This window comes from Sebastes fasciatus, chromosome 1 (genome assembly GCF_043250625.1).
Source record: "Sebastes fasciatus isolate fSebFas1 chromosome 1, fSebFas1.pri, whole genome shotgun sequence".
Classification (NCBI taxonomy): Eukaryota; Metazoa; Chordata; class Actinopteri; order Perciformes; family Sebastidae; genus Sebastes; species Sebastes fasciatus.
In genome coordinates, this window is record NC_133795.1 from 36,247,465 (window position 1) to 36,272,617 (window position 25,153).

Below are 25,153 nucleotides of genomic sequence, written 5' to 3' on the forward strand. Positions count from 1 at the left end.
TTTGGCACGGTGGTTAAGGCATGTCATCTCTGGGAAATTAGTTTAAATGTGTTTTTGTTGTGCCTTCTGATGTTAAATATTATGCGCAAACTAGTAAAGAAATATGTGTTTTTTTTGGATCCCACATCATAAATAAAACTCAGTAAGTTGAGTGGAAAAAATATTTTTACGCATTTAGCGAGTTTCAGTACTTTGTAGTTTGACACTGCCAGATGACAGAGTTTGGAGGACGGCCCGCACATTTTCACGACTGGTCTAGAATTTACGGCACGGTCCGCACATTCTCACGTCACGTTGACTTTTATACATCCCGGCGTGAGCGTGAAACACAGCGTACGCAACATTTTAGTACGTGCGCACCGTTTATACATGAGGCCCCAGGGGAATCTTAAAGTTACTCCTGAAGGATAACCACAAAAATCGCAAGCGATTCAAAGGGAGAGGGAAACACTAAATGAAAACAGGCCTAAAGGAAGACTCCCTACACTCAATATAACTTGAAAAGACTAAAACTAAAACACCGCTATCGAGCAGCTGACTAGAACAGAGATCCTGCAGGTCCTTTCAGCTGTCAGCATTCCCACGCATTTTCAGCAGGAAATGCATTTTCTAGTTAGTATTATTAGACTGCAAATCAGCCACGTTATGATGAATAATAGTAGAGACAGGACTGTACAAAAACCTCTTTACACGCTTTCAGATGATTGGTGTGAATGCATAGTGAAAACGTCGGGGAGCGCAAGGACACGTGCATGGGGTGTATGACTGTGAGATCGCTGTCATACACTTTTTTATATAGAGTTAATGGTTAATGGTAAATAGACTTGCATTTATTTAGTACTTTTCTAGTCTTCAGACCACTCAAAGCACTTTACACTACATGTCAGCATTCACACACACATTCACACACTGATGGCAGAGGCTGCCATGCAAGGTGCCAACTAGGATCTAATCTAAACACTCGTTCACACACCGATGGCTAATTTAGGATTAAGTGTCTTGCTCATGGACACATCGACATGTGACCGGAGCAGCCGGGGATCGAACCACCGACCTTATGATCGGTGGGTTTAACTGCTTTTGACCTGTTAATCAGGGAAAACCTCCTCGCTGGCGTGCTTCTATACATGGCCTTAAATACAGATCAATAAGATCACTTCCTGAACAGATTTCACAATCAGCAGATGGATTTATTAGTTTAGCTTTTGAAATCATGCTAAAATTACATAAACAAACCGTACCAGAGTCCGCATGGAGGCGGACCGAGACCCACCTTTTCAGGTAACCAAACGGGTTATGAGTGAAAGCAACCTTAGCGACCTGTTTCACTAGCAACAGGACTGAATGGAGAGAGAAAAGAAGCAGCAGAAGCAATTGATGATGATTTTCTCCTTTAGTTGGGCCGATATCACGGCTAGTTAGCAATACAACCACTTTAACTGTGATTAGAGGTTACTGGTGAACGAGAAATGTATCCAGCATTACCTCTGTCAGTTTTACTGCTATTGGTTGTCATTCTATCTAAATACATCTATCACACAGGTCTGTTCATACAGGTATTTAGGGGTCAACATCGACAACACTCTCAGCTGGAAGGTACATGTTGGAAACCTTTTTACGCAGACTCAGGTTCTATGGAGCGGAGCAGTAGATCATGTTAGTTTTCTACCGGGCTGTCTTGGAAAGCATCATTAGATATGGTATCACGGCATGGTACGGTGAGGGTCGGCGCCAGAGTGTTAGGGGCGGACGGGCAATCAGCTTTGACAGGGGGGGCATTTTTTTTCACCTCATATAGCCTTTATTTAAGGGACTATTTGTAACTTTCAGAAATGCTTATTACAGTTTTTCTCGATTGTTTACACACATTTTCTGAAAGCATGCCTCATACTCTCAGAATTCTACACACAAATCAAAAAACACACACACAATGGGCAAAACCCCTCAATTCTCCTGCAAAATGAAACTTTACATTCAAAACAATGTTATTTCTTCTCAAAATGGTATTTTGTTTTCAAATGACACACACAAACCATCATATGAATAGACATTTATAAGAACCAGTTGAACACTGATGTGCTCAATGTAAAACACTATGATGAATGGAAAACACTTCTTCTCCATTCATCATAATGATTTAGGCCTTTTTTTTCTTCAGTGTTACACTTACTACAGACAGTACATACATAAGTGTGTTGTAAAATATTTTAGAATATTGTTTTTATACTCAGAACACACAAATACACGGTAACAAATATATTTTATTTTCCCCACAAAAACAATGTACACAGTGTACATCCCAACCAACACAAAGTTGCACATACAGTGGTCTACATACAAAACAACAGAAGAATTTACTGTATACAGTTACAGTAAAAAAAACTATGCTGCATCCTCTCTTCTGTTTCGGTCTGGCCACAGCACCTCATCCACATCACAAGCAATGTTTTCCCTGGCCAAGCAGCGGGGGAAATATCGCTTAGCATGTCGAATCCAGCCATGAAAAGCATCAACTGATTGCTAATTGTTACACTGTGTGACAGGTGTTTGCCCATGTGATGAGTCAGTGTGTAGGGCAATTGACTTTAGAATTTTGAATGACAGTGTGTTCCTTGTGAAAACGAGATTTTCTTCATGAAAATTGTGCCAAATGCAGAGAATTGTGTGTAGTGTTTTGAAAAAAGTGTGTTTTAGAACTGCAATTTGAGTGTAAAGCAGGAATTGTGCTTGTAGTTTAGCAGAATTGGTTCAGGGGGTTGGTGCATGAGTTACATGTTGTGGTCATTGTGTGTCAAGTACCAGTATTTGTGTGTAAACAATTGAGAAAAACTGTAACAGCGACAGCTGTGGCTGTGAAATCAACGAAGCATTGCTCAAAACAGTGAGGCGACACACGTCAGCTAAAAGCACAATATCCCTCTATATTTCACCTGCTTGGCAGTAATGTTAGCTGAACAGACGAAGGTCTCTCCATGAATCAATGCTGATACTGTGTTTGCTTCTCCTGCCTCAGCGCAGGCTTCAGCAGCGGGGCTCCCCAGCGAGAAACTCGTATCCCTCCGCCCGCAGCCGGAGAGAGCAGGAAGACACCGGCAACCGGTCGGTAACGAGACGGTAACGTTTCTCTCTGCGAAGCCCCGTTACTTCCCAAGACACGGAAAACCTCTGTTGGTCTGGAGGAGCTGCAGCAGTTATTTCTGCACAAACGTCCACTGTACATTCACTAGATATTCTCAGAGCTAAACTAACTCTTCTGCAGTGTGTAGTGAGCGTGCGTTCACGTCTAGAGGTGGAGCGAGTACGCGAGAACGCGCGCTCTGTCTGAGTGAAGGCGAGCAGGCAGAGGAGACGAGTCAGCCGCCACACTCGAGCGCGCATATGCGAGCGCGCATGTGTGGCAACCCGCTACATTTATACGCTTAGAAAGTTACAAACAGTCCCTTTAAGTGTATCTTTAACATTATCATGTTTCATGAAAGAAATAAACTGACAGAGAGGTGTATACATACTGCCACTTATGCGCACAGGTGCGCACGCACGCATACACGTGCTGTTATGTCCACAAAAACAGGTTATAAACTAACACCGTGTCCTAACTGGATGAGAGCGTCCGACTATCGCGCTGCATCGCGCATCTGACGCTCTCTGTCCTTCTCTGCAACTCTGCACTTCTGTTACATCATGTAAACAAACCAGGAACATATCAGCTGTGAGCTCCAGATCAGACTGGAGCTGAAGACGTAACCACCTCAAAGATGGGTTAGTAGTACTTAATAATATGTTATCTTCCTACAGTCGTACCTTTTTTTTTTTCTATCAGAAAACACACGTTTTTTTTGTGATATTTACTGGAAATAACATACGATATGACCAAGATCAAGTAGGTTATTATCTAGTGATCTTCTCCAGCCAGCTGCCACCTTATTATGGTTTCTGTTTTGAAATGAGGAGGTACTGGAGGCTACAGATAACTCCTCAGGCACGCCCTGCGTCTTGCTCGTGCCAGGGTCAAAATGTGCACACACGGGTACCGAGATAAAGTAAACAGGGAGTTAAACAACACATTAATCTAACAGTCTGACTGATTTCTTCATAACTATAATTTAAGTTAATAAAGACTAAATGTGGATGTTTCACTCAGCAGTTGTTGTCCCTGCTCAGCCTGCTGTAGTGTAACATTAGTCTGTTGTTTTATTCCACATTACTGAACAGAATAATCCAAACAGGTAGAAAAAAGTAAGATGTGAGAGGAGCACAGGAAGCTTTTTACTCTCTTGGTCCTAATTGTGTTTTAATGCACCGGGTTTGTAGGTCTACTTTCTCTCATTTTTTCTATTGAGCTCGATAAAAAAATAAAATAAAAACAAACACGCAAACGGAGCGGATCAAAACGAGGCTTCTTACTGAAATATTGTAGTGACGGTTCATATTTCACAGAGTTTCCATAGTTGTATCTTTACGCTGTGTGTTCGTGTTTTATTTGAACCATTAGTGAGGTGGCTGTTATATTTTTTGACAGGTAGCTCGTAACAAAGTTTCACTAGTGAACTTTATTACATATAACTGCGAGCGTCCATGCCTGGGCTGAAAGTGTCAGTAATCAAGTTAATATTTTCATTTACATCCAGGACAACTGACCCGTTTTTCTCGGCTCATTTTATCTAAACTAATCAGCCGTTCCTCTCAATATGAGTGACAGGAAAAAATAGGAACCGTGTATCCGATAGAAGTTCAGACAAAACGTTACGCTGTGCAGCGCCGTGTTGCTCGCAGCCAGTTAGGACACTCCAATAGAAAACAATGTAATCAAGCCCAAGTACATGTCCTAGTTGTTTCCTAAATGCAAAACTATCACTGTTTTGTGCTTTATTTTGCATTGCAGTGTTAAGTCCTTCCATTACCAAACTGAATGACTTCATTTGACTTATAGCCTAGCTGTTATTTCAGTTTAGTTTTTTGTCAGGCGAGAATTCAGCTGAGGGGGCACAGTGACCTTTTTGGACGCTGGGTACGGTAACCTGACCGTGCAGTTGAGGTCACAGATTTCTTGCCTGGTGCAGACTGCTATGAAGATTATGGGGGTCAAAACCCACCCTACCCTCCAGATGCTTTATGAGCAGTCTGTCATCAGACAGGCACAGAAAACTGTGTGAGACCCAACTCACATCTTACATCAGGAGTACCAACTTTTACCTTCCGGCAGGAGATATAGAGTCCCACGGAGCAGATTGAACCGTTACAAACATTCATTCTTGCCGATGTCGATTAAACCTCTCAACAATTCATAACATAAAGCTGCAGTGCAATATGTTAAATAGGGACAGTGCAATATGTTAAATAGGGACAATGCAATATGTTAAATAGGGACAGTGCAATATGTTGCATCTGTGTAAGATTGGGGTATTGTATGTGCAATATGGGCAAGACGGTAGACGGTGCAGTGCACTACCTCGGTGCAATACCTGCCATGGTGTGTGTGATAGTATGTGCCGTTATGTACGTGGACTGTGTTTGTGTTGAAACATCCGTTTCTGTGAAACTGTTTCCCTGTCTTGTGTGGAATCGTTTATTATTGGTGTTGATGTTGTTTTAATTTAGTGTTTGTAACTGCAGTTGGACAGAGTCCAGGAAAAATTTCCCAACGGGGACAATGAAAGTATATCTCATCTCATCTCATCTCATCTCATCTCATCTCATCTCATCTCATCTCATCTCATCTCATCTCATCTCATCTCATTTCATCTCATACCATACCATCTCATCTCATCTTATCATGAAGGCAAGGAGATGAAGTTTTGACCCTGAAGTGACCGTGCTCCTTTTATTTGGTTTTTATGTTTTTCTCAGGTTAAAAGCTTTTAAAAAGTACCCTTTGAAGATAAAGAGGTAAAAAAAATCATGCCTGTGATCTTCTGACATCTGATGTCATTAGCTTGAACTCCTTAGAAATCATCAAGAGTCATAAAATCAGTTTTCTGCAACGTTTTGGAATATTAACGCGGTTCGCTGTCCTTCACACCATGCAACGTCTTCTACTAGAGGTCAAGAGGTCAGACGATCTCCATTAAGCTCACTGCAGTGTCTGAACTACTGTCCATCAGTCACATGTTCTACAGAAATCTCTGGATCAAAATGAGCATTCACAGTAATGACAGCGATGACGAGGTTCAGGACCGCTAGTTCAGCATCTGACTGTGATATGGCTCAGTGTCCTGATGACATTCATGTCCTTCAGACTAACAGCTAGATGTGAAAGCTTGGCTTGGACTTTGACTGAATGAGTTCAGGCTGTCAGATTGGTGGATTAACATCCTCAGACCACTTTAAAACTGAGCACTCCTGACCTCTTGTGGTCCAAGTCGGCGCTTTCTGAGAGAATCTCCACGTGTTCAGCAGTCAATATGCGGAGACAAAAGTATTTCACATTATTTTCGTAGATAGTACCACCTGCTGACCAGCAGTCATTCCCAAGCTGCTGCTCTGCTGAGCATTACTCAATCACAATATCATCTGATACTGTTTAATGACAGCAGCCGTACTGTGTGATGGGCTACGCTGACATTTAAAATGAGTGATCACAGGGGGCAACAACAGCTTTTCTTACTGCCACACAGCCCTCACTGGGCCGCTCTATCCCCAAGAGCTCTGTTTGGGGTGAGACAAACGGCGGCCTAGTGAGGACGGAGCCCCAAACTGAGAGACAAATATGCACTTGTGAATCTTTCCGGGTTCATTTGGACAAAGACTTCTCTATATACACTATTCAGGACACTCAGACAGAAGACAGTGTGGGGTAGTCCAGAACTTAAACAGTAAAGTAAAGCCACCTCTACACACAACAAACAGAGAAATCCATCTGAGAATAACTAATAATAATCAATGTTAGATATGAATAATGTTGTGGGATTATTCCTTATTTCATGGGATATTTATCATAAACAGACTAAGCATTGGAATAGTGATTTAGAGGTTGAATACCATGAACACCAAATCAGTTTGGATCCAGTGTGATTTCACAACAAACTGTGTTCTTTGACTGGTTAAAAACAGCTGACTGACAACAGGGAGTTATCAAACTAAACCGTCCTGAAATATTTAAATATGCTTCATGATAACTTTCTCACATATTTAACTTTGAAGCATTTGTGACAAAACGGTTCAATTTCAGGACGTCATCCTGATCCAAAGCAGCCTGGAGCTTTGTATGATACCCTGGAAAAAAGACAAGAAAAGACTTAGTTCATTCTTGTTTATTGATTATAGAAACCTTCAGTTTGTTCACACATCCCATCAGTAAAGTCTGCTAAATGACTCTTGTTCAGTGATTTCACGTACAGATTCATTTTCATCCACACAATCAGTTTGTTTGATCAGAATCTCAGCGATGTAACAGAGAATAATGATTTCCTTATTGATTATGATCATGATAATTACAGTTTCATTAAACATCTTAGGATCTCGTTTGTACGTCGATCTGGACGACAACATTTAGTCTGCCCAACAAATAAATGTGATTCTAGATATCTTTACAAAAAGTGGTGAGAACAGAATATCTATGATAAGAAATAAATCACTAGACCTTCCTTTAAGACCCGTGCAGTGGAAGAGAAACAACAACACACACACACACACACACACACACACACACACACACATATATATATATATACAAATATTCATCAAACATTTAGAGCACAGAGAAGTTTACAAAGTAGAGCCCATAATGTTTGATTGACAGCTGATCTCTGTGCAGTGAAGACATGAAAAGAACAAGACTCAGTCTAAACCGAGTATCTGTCTGGACCGTATCTGGTCAGGATGTGAATTTGTGGCTCAATTGTTACACAAATAATCAGTGGTCATGTCTATCATGTTTTATGAAAAGTTTTTTCCACTTATATCTTAATGTTTGATTGAAAGACAACTTATAATGATCAAATTGCATTCAGTAATAGTAAATGGTGACATTTACTAGTCAGTATATTATACATTTTATACAAGGTGTAAATGTATCATCATGACATACAGTCTGCAGGTTAAAAGTATTTCAGCTTGTTATTAAAGCATGTGTATCAAAAGCATTCATCATATAAGTGGTGTGTAACAATATATACATACTTACAAAGTTGACGTCATCACTGATGTTGTTGCTGCCGTGTTTATTCCTAGATGGAGTGTTGATGGAGCAGCTACAATGTTAGCATAGCCTGGCACTGATCGATCCGGACTCCGTTCAGAAAACAAGCATTTTAAAAGTTGTTTGCTTGCTGTGTTGTGGACAGACCCGACAAAGCATGAATTCACTCTTTTTACAGATCAATATTATCGTTATTTCGGCATCATTTTGATCCGTTTATTGATATTAAATCACAGCACAGTGTGTTTATTTTGGGTTCATACCGCAGTAGCGACGTGTGGCTTGCTAATGTGCTTCCTGCTTGGTGTGAATGCACGGTGGTAACACAATACGAAGCACAACGTAACGTAACTTAAACTACTATAAACAATAGCACATGCACAACAACAGCACGATGTAATGATTCAATGAACCGCTGACACAATCCCCAGAAAACATAAACACTGAACTGTTCTCCAGCTTTTCATTTAGAAAGAGCAACAACCAATGAGGAACCTGCAACAGTCGCTGATGAATCCTGTAACTTCATCACTCAGTCAGTCAGTCAGTGACACACTTTAGTGTTTGTAGGGCTGGTCCTCTGCGGTCCAGACACAAATCAGCTCTGCAGCAACAATGATGGACACCAGAGAAGTTTAAGAGTTAAAACACTGAATTTAACCCTTAAATGACTTCTGTCTATTTCAGTTTACACAACTCAGCAGTGTTATCATCACAATAATGAAGCCAAAGTCCAGCATAGAGAGGCTCAGTGAATGTGGTCTGGACTCTGTGGAGGAGAGTCATGGTTTCAGAGACGCTGTAGAAGGACAGAATACCTGCACTGTGATCCAGGTACACTCCTACTCTGGAGGACTGAGGACCTGAGACGGGGGTTTGGACTTTGTTGTACCAAAAGCTATAACTGTTTTGTTTACAATCTAACGCCCAAGATTTATCATTGTATCCAAACAAACATTCAATCCCCTCCCCTGCTCTCCTGATACTCTTGTATGCGACTGCTACATTAACTCCTGTCCCTCTCCTCTCCACCTCCCAGTAACAACGTCCAGTCAGACTCTCTCTACTCAGGACCTGCTGACAATATCCAGTGAATCTGTCTGGGTGACTAGAATAAGACTGTTCTTGTTTCATATATGTTGCTTTTCTGTTCCCCTCAGATAATAACAGCTGTGTGTGTGCTGTGTTTGGATCCAGTGTGATTTCTCGTGAATATTTTAAGAACCCAGCTCTGGTCTTGGGCTCTGGTTGTGACAGTAAAACATCCACTTCAGTCACTGTCTGTGAGACGTTTGTCCATTTCTCTCTCAGAACGTCCTGTAGTTTATCTCTGACTTCTGACACAGCCGCCGTCACGTCCTCAAAGTAGCTCAGAGGACGGATATTGATGCTGGATGTAGATTCACTGAGTGGTGACAGTGAGGGGTAGTTAAGAAGAAACTGGTTGTGATCCTCTGTGTGTGACAGCAGCTTCATCTCAGCGTCTCTCCTCTTCAGCTCAGTGATCTCCTGCTCCAGCTTCTCCTGAAGCTCTTTGACTCGACTCACTTCACTTTTCTGCTGGGATCTGACCTGCTGCTTCACATCACAGCTTCTTTTCTCCATGAGACGGATCAGCTCGGTGAAGATCTTCTCACTGTCCTCCACTGCTTTATCAGCAGAGCGATTGACAGCCTCCACCTCCTGTTGGAGCAGCTTCACATCTTTCTCTCTGTCCTGGATCCTCTGCTGGATGTTGAGTCGACTCACCTCCAGCTCTCTCTGCCTCTCGGTCCTTTCTGCTGCAGCTGAGACGGTGTCGTGGCCTTTATGTTCATCCACAGAGCAGAGATAACAGATACACTGCTGATCAGTACGACAGAACATCTTCATCACCTCGTCGTGACGAGAGCAGATGTTCTCCTGGAGCTTCTTGGAGGGCTCCACCAGCTTGTGTTTCTTGAACGGAGCTGAGTCATAATGACGCTGGAGGTGTTTCTCACAGTAAGAGGCCAGACACGCCAGACAGGACTTGAAGGCTTTCAGTTTCCTCCCAGTGCAGACATCACAGGCCACATCTTCAGGTCCAGCATAGCAGTGATCAGCAGGAGCAGCTTGGAGTCCAGTCTTCTTCAGTTCCTCCACTAAAACTGCTAACATGGTGTTTTTCAGCAGGACAGGCCTCGGTGTGAAGGTCTGCCTACACTGAGGGCAGCTGTAGATCTTCTTCTCATCCTCTCCATCCCAGAAGCTTTTAATACAGTTCATGCAGTAGCTGTGTCCACAGGTAGTAGTCACCGGATCCTTCAGTAGATCCAGACAGATCGAACAAGAGAATGACTCTCTCTCCAGCTGAACTCCTTTCTGCGCCATTTCACCTCTCAGTAGCAACGACTGTCTGAGTTTCACTTCCTGAGAACCGACACTAGTTTGAGCTCTGATGTAATCATCATGTGTTATGTTGGTTACACCCACCTTCAAACTGTCGATCTGAAGGGGAGGGAACAAGGAAATAAGAGGACCGAGTGTAGCAGTCTGTGTTTGAGAGCAGGAAGAGGAGGGAGGAGTTATCAAACTATGAATCATTCCAGGACGAGGAGCAGCACGACTGACTACGTCCCAAATCACATACTTTTCCTTTTTACTTCTAGCACACTGCAGCTGCCCTTACAAAGTACGTACTGTTGCATGCAGTATGAATACAATATATCTGCTGTGCAGAGGATTGTGGGTCAGAACAGCCAGAAAAGCATGCTGGCTTTCATACTGTAAAATGTGACCAGATGTAGTAGGACATCCTGGTATTTTTGGCACACTGCATTTGACATACTATGTATTGGGACATAAGAAATCTTTTTTTCTGTCATACTAAGTAGTATGGTAGAATGGGTTTTGGAACGCACAGTATGTTTCGTCATTTACAAACGGAGCCTCGGTTCAAACCTGCTCCACATTTGAAAACATTTCATTTTTCAGCTGTAAAATATTTCTTGGCTCCTCAGGCTTTGGTGATGGCTCCACATTTCTCATAAACTCTTCCTCACCCGGGACAGGAACCCGGTGTGGGCAACGGACCGCTGTACGGGCAGCCGTTTACAGACAGGCTAGTGACACATTACACACACTCCTGAGGCTGCAGAGATTGTTTTTAAGAAATCTCATAAGCCATTGTTTTACTGCTTCATTTCTGTTTTACATAAGAAAGTAGAGATAAGTAACCTAAGCAACCAGTGTAGTAATAATAATAATAATTTATATAACACTTGTCAAACTTAAGTACAAAGTTCTTTCCAGATTAAAAAATTTAAAGAAAATAAATGAAAAAATAAATCTAAATCTCATGTAACAGCGGGGCAGCTAAGCTGAAATATTCATAACAATTGTGCATTTTGCGATAAAAGCAACAAATTTGGCACAGATGTAGGGTTATATGTCACGAAAAGATATAGATATCGGGGCGCTGCCAATTCGGCCCCTGACGGACGCGGCAGCTACTTTCCAAATTGGCCGCAAAATAGGTTTTCCAAAACGTTGCAGAAAACTGATTTTACGACTCTTGATGATTTCCAAGGTGCGTTCAAGCTGATGAGATCAGATGTCAGAAGATCGCAGAAATGATTTATTTACCTCATCATTTTTTAAGGGTACTTTTTAAAAGCTTTTAACCTGAGAAAAACATGAAAACCAGATAAAAGGAGCATGGTCACTTCAGGGTCAAACTTCACCCCCATGCCTTCATGGTAGAATGACGACCAATAAAGCAGTAAAACTGACAGAGATAACGCTGGATACTTTTATTGGTTACCAGTAACCTCTAATCACAGTTAAAGTGATGCTGAACTTTGGGTTGTATTGCTAGCAGTAAAACTGACAGAGATGACATGAGAACGTTTTAGTTGGAGTAAGCACTTCAGGTTCATATGACAATGTTTTATTTTTGCAATGGCCTTCAAATCTGAGCAAAGGAGCTGATATTTGTCCGGTCTCTAACCTGTGACCAAGCTGACTTGGTTGAACTTATAAGGAAACTTAGATCAGTCTCCTGTTGAAATACAGGGTTAAAGAGACACACAAGCTTCTCCACCACGGCAAGGTGCCAACTCCAGTAGGAGTCATTTTTTTGTTTTATTTTGTTGATATGCAATAGCACTTTAAAAACATGTATATACTATTGTATAACAGCAAACGCTGGCCGGGTTACGGCATGATACAAGAACTGAGGAAGCGGGTTGCTGGAGGCAAAGTTTGACCAAAAGAAATCCAATTAAATATTCCATTGCCATACTCCAGCACATTGTTTACACTTTGGGATCCACAAATTTGAATGTTTTGGACGCGATTAAAGTGCGCACGTTGTTGGTTTGCTTGGTTTTGTGGAGCGTTTCAGACGGAGGGAGAATACAGGTATATTCAGGCAGGCAGTATGAAAAATGAATGAATGAATGAAAGACTTTATTTCGAACATATAATAAATAAAAACAGATACAAAATAATAACAAACAAAACAAGAGTTATAGTGTCCGAAAAGGAGTAGGTAGAAGAAAAACTTATATTACCCTACCCCTTTCTCACTTCTCCTCTATTAACTCATATATCATAGAATGATAATATAATATAATATAAAAACTATCTCAGATTTATTTACATCCCAAGTTGAATATACGAACAGCATCCCAAGTTTATTTACAACCCACAAATACATCCGGAGTTAAAAAGTATATAACCAACCTTTAACACAACTCTTCTTCAACCATGTACCTCCCAAAAATATCTTTCTTGTATAGCTTTTTAAATTGATTTATATTTGTGCTCCCCTTCAACCCATCACCTAACCCATTCCACAAATCCACCCCACAGACTGAAATACACATACTCTGCTTTTTTGTACGAACACAATGCTTTTTAAAATTAAACTTTCCTCTAAAATTATAACCCCCCTCCCTGTCACAAAACATTTTTTGAATATTGCCCGGAAATGAATTATGTCTTGCTTTAAACATAATTATTGCGGTTTTAAATTTGACCAAATCCATAAATTTCAATGCATGTGACTTCAAAAACAGTGTGTTCGTGTGTTCCCTATATCCCACATTATTTACTATCCTGATTGCTCTCTTCTGTAGTATGCATAATGGTTGTAAATTGCTTTTATAAGTGTTACCCCAAACTTCTACACAGTAATTCAGATATGGTGATACAAGTGAAGAATACAGAATGTGCAGTGATTTATGATCCAGTGTGTGTCTTGTTTTCCCTAAGACTGCTATGCTCTTTGCCAGCTTTGTTCTTACATAACTTATCTGAGGTTTCCAGCAGATTTTGTGGTCCAGTATTACACCCAGAAATGTATTTACATATACTCTTTCAATAGTCACATCATCTATTATCATTTGTACTGGTATGTCTATTTTTTGGTTTCCAAATAACATAAATTTAGTTTTGTCCAAATTTAATGACAATTTATTTCTGTCAAACCACCGTTGCAATTTTCTGATTTCTGATGTGGCCACCTCCAAAAGCTGCTGCAGATTTTCCCCAGAACAAAAAATATTTGTGTCATCTGCAAATAAAACTAAATTCAGTGTCCTTGATACCCTACCTATGTCATTTATATACATAATAAACAATTTTGGACCCAATACTGATCCCTGCGGGACCCCACAAGTAATACCTGAGCATGTTGATTTGTAGTCCCCTATTTGCACGTACTGCTGCCTGTTTCCTATATAACTTCTCAACCAGTTCAGCACTACCCCTCTTATACCATACCTTTCCATTTTATTGAATAATATATCATGATCAATGGTGTCAAATGCTTTTTTTAAATCTATAAATACTCCTACCGCATACTTCTTGTTATCAATACAACTGGTTATTTCTTCTGTTAGCTCCATTAATGCCATTGCTGTTGATCTGTTTGCTCTGAACCCGTATTGACTGTCTGTCAGTAAATGGTGCTTGTCAATGAAGTTATCTAATCTTCCAATGAACAGTTTCTCCAATATTTTAGAGAACTGGCAAAGTAAAGATACAGGCCTGTAATTAGTGAAATTATGTTTGTCCCCAGTTTTATATAGTGGAATAACTTTAGCAGTTTTCATTTTATGTGGAAATGTGCCAGTTATGAATGATAAGTTACAAATGTAGGTTAGGGGGTTTGCAATACTGTCAATGACTTTCTTGACTATCGTCATATCGATTCCATTCCAGTCAGTAGATGTTTTATTCTTGCACTTGTTAACTATGTCTATGATTTCTTTTCTGTCTATAGCTTTGATATAAATTGAGTTTGAATTTCTTGCAATGTGGCTTTCAACAACCTCCCCATCCTTTGGAGACGTGTCATTGATTTTTCCTGCCAACTTTGGTCCCACATTTACAAAAAAATCCTTAAACCCATTAACCACATCATTCATATCATTTAAAGACCTATCATTATCAATAAAATATTCAGGGTAACTTGAGCTCGTCGAACGGTTTCTAATAATACTGTTTAATATATTCCATATGCCTTTTATATTGTTTTTGTTATTTTCTAGTAATTTGGTATAATATTCCTTTTTGCATATCCTCATAATATTAGTTAATTTATTTTTGTATTTCTTATATTTATGTTATGCCTCTTTAGTTTTACATTTTATGAATTGTCTATATAGAGTATTCTTTTTTTTACAGGCATTTTGCAGTCCCTTTGTGATCCATGGTCTGTTTGTGTTATTATTCCTAGCATTATCTTGTTTTATTGGACAGTTTTTGTCATATAATGACTTAAATATATTTAGAAATGTTTCATATGCTGTATCAACATCATTTCCTTCATACAGGGTTTTCCAGTTTTGTGATAGCAATTCGGTTCTGAATGCATTTATGGATTCTTCTGTTCTCAATCTCCTATATTTGATTTTATGGTCCTCCTTCTCTTTTCCACAATCACAGTCATGGATCACAAAAACTGGCAAATGGTCACTGATGTCATTCATCAGCAGCCCGCTCACTAAGCTACTTTCCATGTAATTTGTAAATATATTGTCGATTAGAGTTGCACAGTGCGCTGTTATTCTGCTTGGTTTGGTGATCAGTGGATATAAACTCATACTATACATTGTGTTAATAAATTCATCTGTCATTTTGTGTTTGTTAGGATTTAGCAGGTCTATATTGAAGTCCCCACAAATGAATGTAACCTTCTGATTAGTTTTGGCAAATATTTTCTCCATACTGTCTTTAAAAGTTTCAATGCAGGCTCCTGGTGCTCTGTATACACAACTGACCATCACATTTCTTTGGTTTTCCATGCAGATCTCTACAGTGATGCATTCCATCACATCATCAATAGTGGTTGACATGTTTTCTAAAATCTTATATTTCAGACTATTTTTCACGTACAGGGCCACACCCCCTCCTTTTTTGCTCTCCCTGTTCATGTAATTGAATTCATATCCTTTCAACTCGAAATCTGCTTCTTTCTCAGAATTGAGCCAGGTTTCAGATATTGCAATGACATTGAATGGTTTTGTGAATTGACCTAAGTATTCTTTGATGTTTTGGTGATTAGCATATAAGCTTCTACTGTTGAAGTGAATAATTGACATTCCTTGAGCTGACTTCACATTGCTGTTATACTGTTCATCGGTGTAGTAGCAACATGTGTTGTTTAGATGGTTAAAAAAGTTATTGTCAGGATCAATATCTTCCAGTTCCAGTTCATGCATATTGTGTTCAGATAATGTTCAGTGAATGTTATGTGATTCCACAAGAACCCATTTTCCACAGACAGGTATGATTACCTTGTTGTGTTGTTCTGATGTCACTGGTATTTGTCCAATTCTTCAATTTCTCTGATAACCAGCACTCTGGCCTCCTCTGGTGACCCGTTCAGTTTGATGATCACTTTACAGTTTGCAGTCCACGTTGATTGAATTTTCCTCTGCTTCCTTAGAAAGCGTGCCTTTCTGGCAATGTCTGCATTTTTCTTTGTGAGATGTTCATTCACATAAACGTCGGACTAATGTCGCATTGTCAGGGAAAACATAGGGTGGTTCCCCTGAACGTTTGTGAATGAGGGGATAGATGGACTGGTACCACGGGACATTTTAGAACATTTTCATATTTTTCATAGGTCTTGCGCTGATCAGCCACCACACTCTAAGAAAAGAAATCTGAAGAAAAACAGAAAATTTCCAGGGGTCTCTTTTATAAAACTGTGCGTAGGATCCATACCAAAAATGTACGTGTGCACAAAAGCCTAAAAATGGCGTGCGGCAAAAAAAAATCGGACTTATAAAACTGTGCGTACGCACACCTGCACGCAATGTTCCCTTTATAAATCACAGTCCACCTGGAAATGTGCGCACGTGGATCCGCCTCATATTCCGCCCACTACACGCCCACATTCAACCATAAATGGTCGATGCAAAGCACCTCATGAATGTTTCTGCATGTGAATGAGCCTGTTGTTGATCAGTGGTTCTTTACGGTGAATCACGGCAACTCCCGAGAGGAAGACCAAGAAAAGGAGTTTTTCTGACACAGGGATGGAGGTGTTTGTAGGTGAGGAGGTCTCTGAACACTCGTTCCCCCCTGATTCTCTCATTCACGTCACGTAGTCCTCACAGTGACGGTATATCCACCAGCACCATGCAGCATGTTCCGAGTCTCACCGCTGTGTTTATATCTTTACAGCAATCAGACTGATCCATTCACTTAAAATGATCAAGACAATCAGTAATATCCCCCACCTGGATATCATTAGAAGAAAGGAAGTTTGACAGGTGTACACTATTTATTATTTATTATTTAAGTTTTTATAGTGAACTTGTCCTGCATTATGATTGGGACTGATAATGATAATGATAATGCCGATATGGAGTGTAACGATTGTGTGAGAGCTGTCACTGGCTTCATTTACACACTTTGTTAATTTACACTCTCCATACTGGTGAAGATGTGCTGTTTGGAGATGACTGGAAGAGGCAGAGTGGAGCACCGCGGTGGCGCACTGGAGACAGTCTGATAGTTGCATCGGATATACATTTTCATTTTGTCTATATGTATACTGTATCTGTCCCTATCTAATAAACCATAAATAAATTAATAAGTCATGTCATCACTGCAGCGATTTTACACCACAACTTTATGAAAACTAATATGGTACTTGGTGATATCTGCACACTATTAGTAGATATTATTAAAACTATTGGCGCTCTGTTCTGCCATTCTTTAATGCTATTTGATATAATCTTGGATTTCTACAACCGATGATGATGATTTCATCAGCTGCTCCACAGCTGACTGCGACTGTCGGAAGTCCGGTCCTCTCCTCTCAGATCTCCTCTGAGCTCCGGTGGTGGAGGGGGGGACATGATGGTGAGACAGCGCTGATGAGATATTGAGCGGAATTTGCTTTGAGATTTGAGTTGATCTTTTACATTTGTAAGGTGCTTATGTAATAGTTATGGCTCACTAGCACAAAGAACACTGCTGTTTTAAATGTTTATGATAAAGTGGATATAAGTATGAAGTGAAGTTAAATGTGTGAGAGGCATCATTATACGTATAATGACATTTAATGTCTACAGTCTGGCTTCAATTCATCTGCGTCTCCAGTTTCCCCTGCCTCGGTGCCTCCATAATATGCGTACGCACGGGTCAAAGTTTCCGTACCGGTGCGCACATTCTCCCGTCAAGTTTGTTTTTATAGATCACAACTGTTGCGTGGGAAGTGGCGTACGCACATTTCAGGCCCCGTTTTGTGCGTACGCAACGGTTATCAATGAGACCCCAGGACATTTTCCGTTAAGTTAACCATCAGGGGGACAGGGGGAGGGACGCAATTGCGGACCAGGGGCCTCATGTATAAACGGTGCGTACGTACTAAAATGTTGCGTACGCTGTGTTTCACGCTCACGCCGGGATGTATAAAAATCAACTTGACGTGAGAATGTGCGGGCCGTGCCGCAAATTCTAGACCAGTCGTGAGAATGTGCGGGCCGTCCTCCAAACTCTGTCATCTGGCAGTGTCAAACTACAAAGTACTGAAACTCGCTAAATGTGTAAAAATAATTTTTCCACTCAACTTACTAAGCTTTATTTATGATGTGGGATAAAAAAACAACACATATTTCTTAACTAGTTTGCGCATAATGTTTAACATCACAAAGACACAACAAAAACACATTTAAACTAATTTCCCAGAGATGACTTGCCTTAACCACCGTGCCAAAAACAAAATCGCGTGCTGCACAATGTGGCAAACCACCGTGGTGAGCCTGTGTCCCCTGGAGCTACAGATGGATGAACCGGACCCTGGCACACCTAACAATGAGCCAAAAGCAGCAGCTTTACAGCGCCGTTTAGATGAGATACACAGAATGTAAAGCAACGAGGTGAGTTGAGACAAACATTTATTTTTCAACAAGGTCTTTTAATATATAACTTATCCCACCAAGAACCTCATTCATTCTTTTTAATTCGTTGCATATATATATATATATATATGCATATATATATATATGTATAAATATATATATATACATATATATATATATACATATATATAATAACTATGCAAATGACTATAAACATGCTCCATGCTGTCACCTATTGTCCAAATAACGACGGCAAATCGCGCTGGAAAAGGAACAAAAAGAAGAACGGTCAGCTGCGCCTGAGCCTCGACTGCTGAGGGGCGGCGGTCTGGCCGTGTCCTCACTAACGCTGTGCTGTGAGTCACAGAGAGAGATTGTCAATACAATGAAGAATATATATGCAACGAATTAAAAAGAATGAATGAGGTTCTTGGTGGGATAAGTTATATATTAAAAGACCTTGTTGAAAAATAAATGTTTGTCTCAACTCACCTCGTTGCTTTACATTCTGTGTGTTGCATCTAAACGGCGCTGTAAAGCTGCTGCTTTTGGCTCATTGTTAGGTGTGCCAGGGTCCGGTTCATCCATCTGTAGCTCCTCTGGAGCACAGACACAGCATGTTGGTCTGCCACATTGTGCAGCACGCGATTTTGGTTTTGACACGGTGGTTAAGGCATGTCATCTCTGGGAAATTAGTTTAAATGTGTTTTTGTTGTGCCTTCTGATGTTAAACATTATGCGCAAACTAGTAAAGAAATATGTGTTGTTGTTTTTTTATCCCACATCATAAATAAAGCTCAGTAAGTTGAGTGGAAAAAATATTTTTACGCATTTAGCGAGTTTCAGTACTTTGTAGTTTGACACTGCCAGATGACAGAGTTTGGAGGACGGCCCGCACATTTTCACGACTGGTCTAGAATTTACGGCACGGTCCGCACATTCTCATGTCACGTTGACTTTTATACATCCCGGCGTGAGCGTGAAACACAGCGTACGCAACATTTTAGTACGTGCGCACCGTTTATACATGAGGCCCCAGGGGAATCTTAAAGTTACTCCTGAAGGATAACCACAAAAATCGCAAGCGATTCAAAGGGAGAGGGAAACACCAAATGAAAACAGGCCTAAAGGAAGGCTCCCTACACTCAATATAACTTGAAAAGACTAAAACTAAAACACCGCTATCGAGCAGCTGACTAGAACAGAGATCCTGCAGGTCCTTTCAGCTGTCAGCATTCCTACGCATTTTCAGCAGGAAATGCATTTTCTAGTTAGTATTATTAGACTGCAAATCAGCCACGTTGTAAGTGTGGCTCCGTCTATTTCTTAAAGATGCCCACTTAAGCTATAGAGTCCAAGCATGTAGTTGACGCGTTTCAATAAAGCTCCGTAGTCCATGTTCTTCATTTCAACCGTTTACTGAAAATCTTTCTTTAGTCTTCAAATACAAAAATGGCAACAAAATATCAAAAACATAAGCAGTAAAAAAGCAAGAACAGTAATATTAAGCACGGTATATTAAGCACGGTCAAAGACTAGTGTGCTCTCCAGGCTCCATGGCTTCAACTGAATCGTTTAAAGAGCACATGCAGCACAATTTAGCTTTCGCCCAATCAGAATACAGGACTGGCTGCAGTCACAATTGGTCCTTATTGAGCACACTGCAGTGAAACTACAGAGTTATTTATCTCAAGCAAATAAAACAAAATGTAAATTAACCACAGATATTTCTACTGAACAAATGGCTCTAACATAACCTGCCCCTAATTGACTAGGCTGTTAGCATATCAATTATCAAACATAAATGCTTAGAGACATTGTCCACTTATACAATACTAATACTAATACTTATACAACAAACTATAAATCCTTTTTTCAGGTTTTAAAGATACATATTTGCTTTAACCTAAACAGATAAATGTCTTTAACTTATTCAGTCTCTTTTGATCTTCACAATGCCTCCTCCAAGAGGCATATCTTAGTTATGGGTCTCTCCAATGTGCTTGTCTTCGTCTGAACACAGACACTGCGGACGGTTCCTTTCGAGTCTGGCATTATCTTGACGATTTTTCCCATTATGAGGCTTGTAAGGCGCTGCTCGGCTAAAGATCTGTTATCAGGCATTTTTAAGTCTTTGTCTTTCAGTGGTAGTCCGATGCAGTAGTGACCATCAACTAGCTGTGTTGATCCTTTCACTGAGTCAAGGAACTGACGGTCCTCCTGTGACATCTCAGTCTTATCATCGTATCCTCTCTCTGGGAAGTCTGCATTGTACAGCTGAGTCAACAGGTTTTCCACATTGGATACTGAAATGCGATTGACTGAGTGACTCACCATTTCTAGGTTGGCTGTAGTGGTGCCTCTGAGTGGACCGTTGATGACCCATCCAAGAGGAGTCTTCACTGCATACGGCCCATCACATCTGCTGTTTATTATCTGCTGGGGCTCCATGGCTTTAAAGGCATCAGTACCAATAAGCAAGCCGACTTCTGCTTCGATATGCGAGATGCGAACTTCATGCAGATAAGGCCATCGATCCACATCTTTCTGAAGAGGAACGTTGTCTTTTTTCACTGGTATACTTGGTTGAGTGAACGCCTGCGGAAGGTCTATGTAATTCTTCCCTTCCAGGCTGCATACTTCCAGATCTGACAGAACGTGAGTGCTCACCTTCTTTTCTGATGCCATAGTAGTGAGTAAGAGTTCCGCTTTCCTTCCTCGGAGGTTAAGCTGCTGCCTGACCTCATCGGTACAGAAGGTTGCTGTGCTTTCTTGGTCTAAAAACGCATAGACCTGGATCACCTTGTCACTTCTTTTGGACTTTATTTTCACTGGTACTATGGAAAGGATATTTTCTCCATTACCTGCCCCAGTGTCTCTGCTGCTTTCATGTTCTGTTCCTACGAAGGCGCTTGTGACCGCGTTAGTAGTTTCTGTATTCCTATTTTCATCCTTTTGGGACAGAACTGGGAATTCCTTCACAACATGCAAAATGCTTGGGTGTTTTCCTGAACACTCCTGGCATTGCATTCTCTTACGACAATATTTACTCATGTGACCTGGTGTGAGGCATCCAAAACAGAGTCCTTGTGATGTTAAGAATTTGATTCTGTCTTTGGGAGTCTGTTCTTTTATCTTCTCACAAAACTCCAAGGTGTGGCTTTTATGACAGTACATGCAGGATTTTTGGAAAACATCAGATAGTTTGGCTGAACCATACTTCTTCTCTTGTGGTTGTTGAGCACCACTGTGTCTTCCAGCCAGAGAGACACTTGTAGCAAAACTGATGCTCTTGGGGTTACTTGTCTTAATGTTTATCTTAGGCTTCCCCTTTCCTTCTACGCTGACATCCAAAATATCTCCCAAAAGTGGGTCGTTGCTGACCTTTGCTTGCCAGTTGATGAAATCCACCAGGTCGGAAAACCTGGCTCTTCTTCCTGTTTTTGTTTGGATTTCATATGCTCGATTTCTCCACCGTTCTTTTAGTTTGAAGGGGAGTTTTGAGATGACAGTCTTCATATTGCTAGGGTTGTCCATCTCATCCATGTAATCCACATCACTCATAGTGTTTCGACATCCTATGAGGAACAAAGCATATGCATTTAATGCTTTCCTGTCTTCTGATTTTATCTGAGGCCATTCAAGAGCTTTATTCATCAAGGCTGTGGTTATTCGCAGCTCATCTCCATACTGTTGTTGAAGGAGCCTCCTAGCTTCTCTGTAACCTTCATCTGGCCACATGTGTTCACAACTACGAACAAGGTTAAGAGGTTCTCCACTTGTGAACTGCTGCAGGTAGAACAACCTATCTTGTGCACTAGCAGTCTTGTTCTCAATAGTCTGTTCGAATGCCCTTATAAACGAACGGTAGCTGAGTGGATCTCCTGAGAAAGTTGGAACATCTCTCTGTGGGAGTTGTGACATGTTTTGCTGCTTGACTAGCATTTCTGTTATCTCATTCTGGCGCTGCATTATTTTGGAGATGCCATCAGAGGAACCTGCTTGCTGTGAAGGGTCTGGAGGTACTGTTGAACTAGCTGCTCTCTGAGGGGGAGGTACTGCTGACCTGGCTGCTTTAAGAGGCGAAGCTCTGTGATGATCATTAGCAGTCTGAGCTGGGTGCTTTGGGCCTACAGGTGCTGGGAAACTCACTTGTGTCTCACCATCTTCATCTTTAACATACATGTCCTTTAAACCCACTTTGTACCTGCTTTTTGACTCGTAATATTCATTCATGCCATCTTGACCATCTTCATAATCTGCATACACCTTTATCTTGGCGTCTGATGCAGCAATCTTGGCATCTAGCTCCACTTGCTCTTTGCGCGCCTTTAAGCGTGTTTCTTCCATCTCAATGTCTTGACGTTTCTTTAGAAAGGCAGCACGTGCTAACAGCTCTTTCCGCTCTGCCTGCAGCTTCAAACGAGCAGAACTTGCACTGGATGCTTGTGATGCATGGCTAAGCACAGAGCTTCTCTTGGATGTGCGACTGATGACCTCTGAGATGCTATCACTTGGCTTTATGTCATCATCATCCTCATATTTATTGCCATCATCATTCTCTTCTTCAGGATGTCTCTTAATCTTTTCAATCCAGTCCTCTGTTTCCTGAACAAAGTTCTCAAAGTCCACACATTTGGGCATGTACCAGTTACACTGCTCCTCTTCTTTATCTTCGTCTTCTAGAAGAGTTCATATTTCTGCATTAAGCTCTTTAAATTCTCTAAAGAACTTCCAAAAGATAAATAATGCTTCATCTTTAATCATTTCATTATTAACTTTATCTTTCTTGAGATTTTCAATCTCCCTTCTTTTACGAGTGAGATGAGCCAGCTTGCCTTTTCTTTCATTCTTAAGCCTGTTCAGTTTTTCTTCCACAGCCTTTGCCGTGGGCTTTGGCTCCCTCTTCTGGCCGTTTCCTGCAACTTCCATTATCTACGGCGTCACTCTTGCCAAGGTTTAATGCACACAAACTGTCTTGTTTTCTTCAAAACGACAGCTTCTCACTCTTCCACAATATGTCCACAGACGTTTTCAAGAGTTTTAACATGTGCACTTCAAAGAATGACCACTGCAGCTTAGTTGCAAAACGACTTGAGGCTTAATTGAACATGGCTCCAGAATGTAAGGACATTGTAGACTGAGATCTTCATGTACTCACTTTCCTTTAGTGCACAGCGATGAAAATCAACGTGGCTCTTATATCCTTGTTACGTGAAGAATTATGTCCATAATCCACGTCTCTTTACAAAGGGTCCATCCATATGCTTCGTTTCCTTAACGAGCTTAGTCTTTGACTAATGTAAGTGTGGCTCCGTCTATTTCTTTAGATGCCCACTTAAGCTATACAGTCCAAGCATGTAGTTGACGCGTGTTTCAATAAAGCTCCGTAGTCCATGTTCTTCATTTCAACCGGTTACTGAAAATCTTTCTTTAGTCTTCAAATACAAAAATGGTAACAAAATATCAAAAACATAAGCAGTAAAAAAGCAAGAACAGTAATATTAAGCACGGTATATTAAGCACGGTCAAAGACTAGTGTGCTCTCCAGGCTCCATGGCTTCAACTGAATCGTTTAACGAGCACATGAAGGACAATTTAGCTTTCGCCCAATCAGAATACAGGACTGGCTGCAGTCACACTTGGTCCTTATTGAGCACACTGCAGTGAAACTACAGAGTTATTTATCTCAAGCAAATAAAACAAAATGTAAATTAACCACAGATATTTCTACTGAACAAATGGCTCTAACATGCACATTTTATCTTAAACTATGTTATTCAAATTTAAGGAAATCATTTTGAAAGATGTCACAACTCAAATATGAATTGAGAATTTGTGCTTACATCAATTCCTCAAAGTAAGCATGCGCAAAATATCCAGAAGTGAGGCTCTACTCAGCTGCTGCACTGCGTGACCACTGAGACCATGACGCCTTCTCTGCACCGACGGTGACTGTTCGGCCAGGACGGAGCAATCTGTTTTAATAACTCCATTACAAAATTCATAATTATTATGTAACCCGGGCACTTAGCAGAAACCCAGGCTATTACAACCCGACAACGCCACTCTGGGAATTTCACCCAGAGCATAACCCAACCAAGTTACACAAGTTCCTTGATAAAGAGACGGGGCAGAGACGTGAGTTTCAAGTTTCAAAATCAAATAACTTTTATTTAAATTCAAAAATGGTGATTAGTTGCTGCAATGATAAAAGCTGCAAGAGAGGCCAGGCTAGAAAAATAATGTCCTTTATTACAAACGAGTTAAAATGTTTTTAAAAATGTCCCTACACCACTAACCTTACCAGTACAGGAGGAAGGGTGCCAGGGAAACCCACAGGAGGAATGGAGTGAGGGGAGAGGAAATGCAGAACAGTTCACCACCACCACCAGTAGTTGGAAAAACACACAGTTACTTCCACTCACACTGCAAGGTAAAGAGCACACAGGGGTTAGGAGGACACAGCAAGCCTCATGCAATAAGAACCCCAACACAAGAAGAATCCCTCCACCCACTGACCAACCACCTGCAAGGATATAGCAACCCAACCGTCCTGTTAACTGGCAGAGAGCTAGGAATGTTCACTTCCCGATTACCTCCACAACAGCTGGTTTACAGATAAACTAAATAAATGCCCTCTCCCCTATTACAGCAAGAAACCTATGTT

General features: G+C 40.8%; 1 protein-coding gene across 1 annotated transcript; it reads right to left on the minus strand.

Annotated features, from left to right (window-relative positions):
* Window positions 1-8,814: 8,814 nt before the first annotated feature.
* Window positions 8,815-10,500, minus strand: LOC141774354 (tripartite motif-containing protein 16-like). The gene has a single exon (XM_074646966.1). The coding sequence runs from the start codon at window positions 10,487-10,489 to the stop codon at window positions 8,816-8,818; it is 1,674 nt and encodes a 557-aa protein (XP_074503067.1). The 5' UTR covers window positions 10,490-10,500; the 3' UTR covers window position 8,815.
* Between the last annotated feature and the right edge of the window lie 14,653 nt (window positions 10,501-25,153).

Bases quoted from the DNA above. Each gene is read 5' to 3' on its own strand.
- LOC141774354 (XM_074646966.1), bottom strand. From the start codon at position 10,489: ATGGCGCAGAAAGGAGTTCAGCTGGAGAGAGAGTCATTCTCTTGTTCG.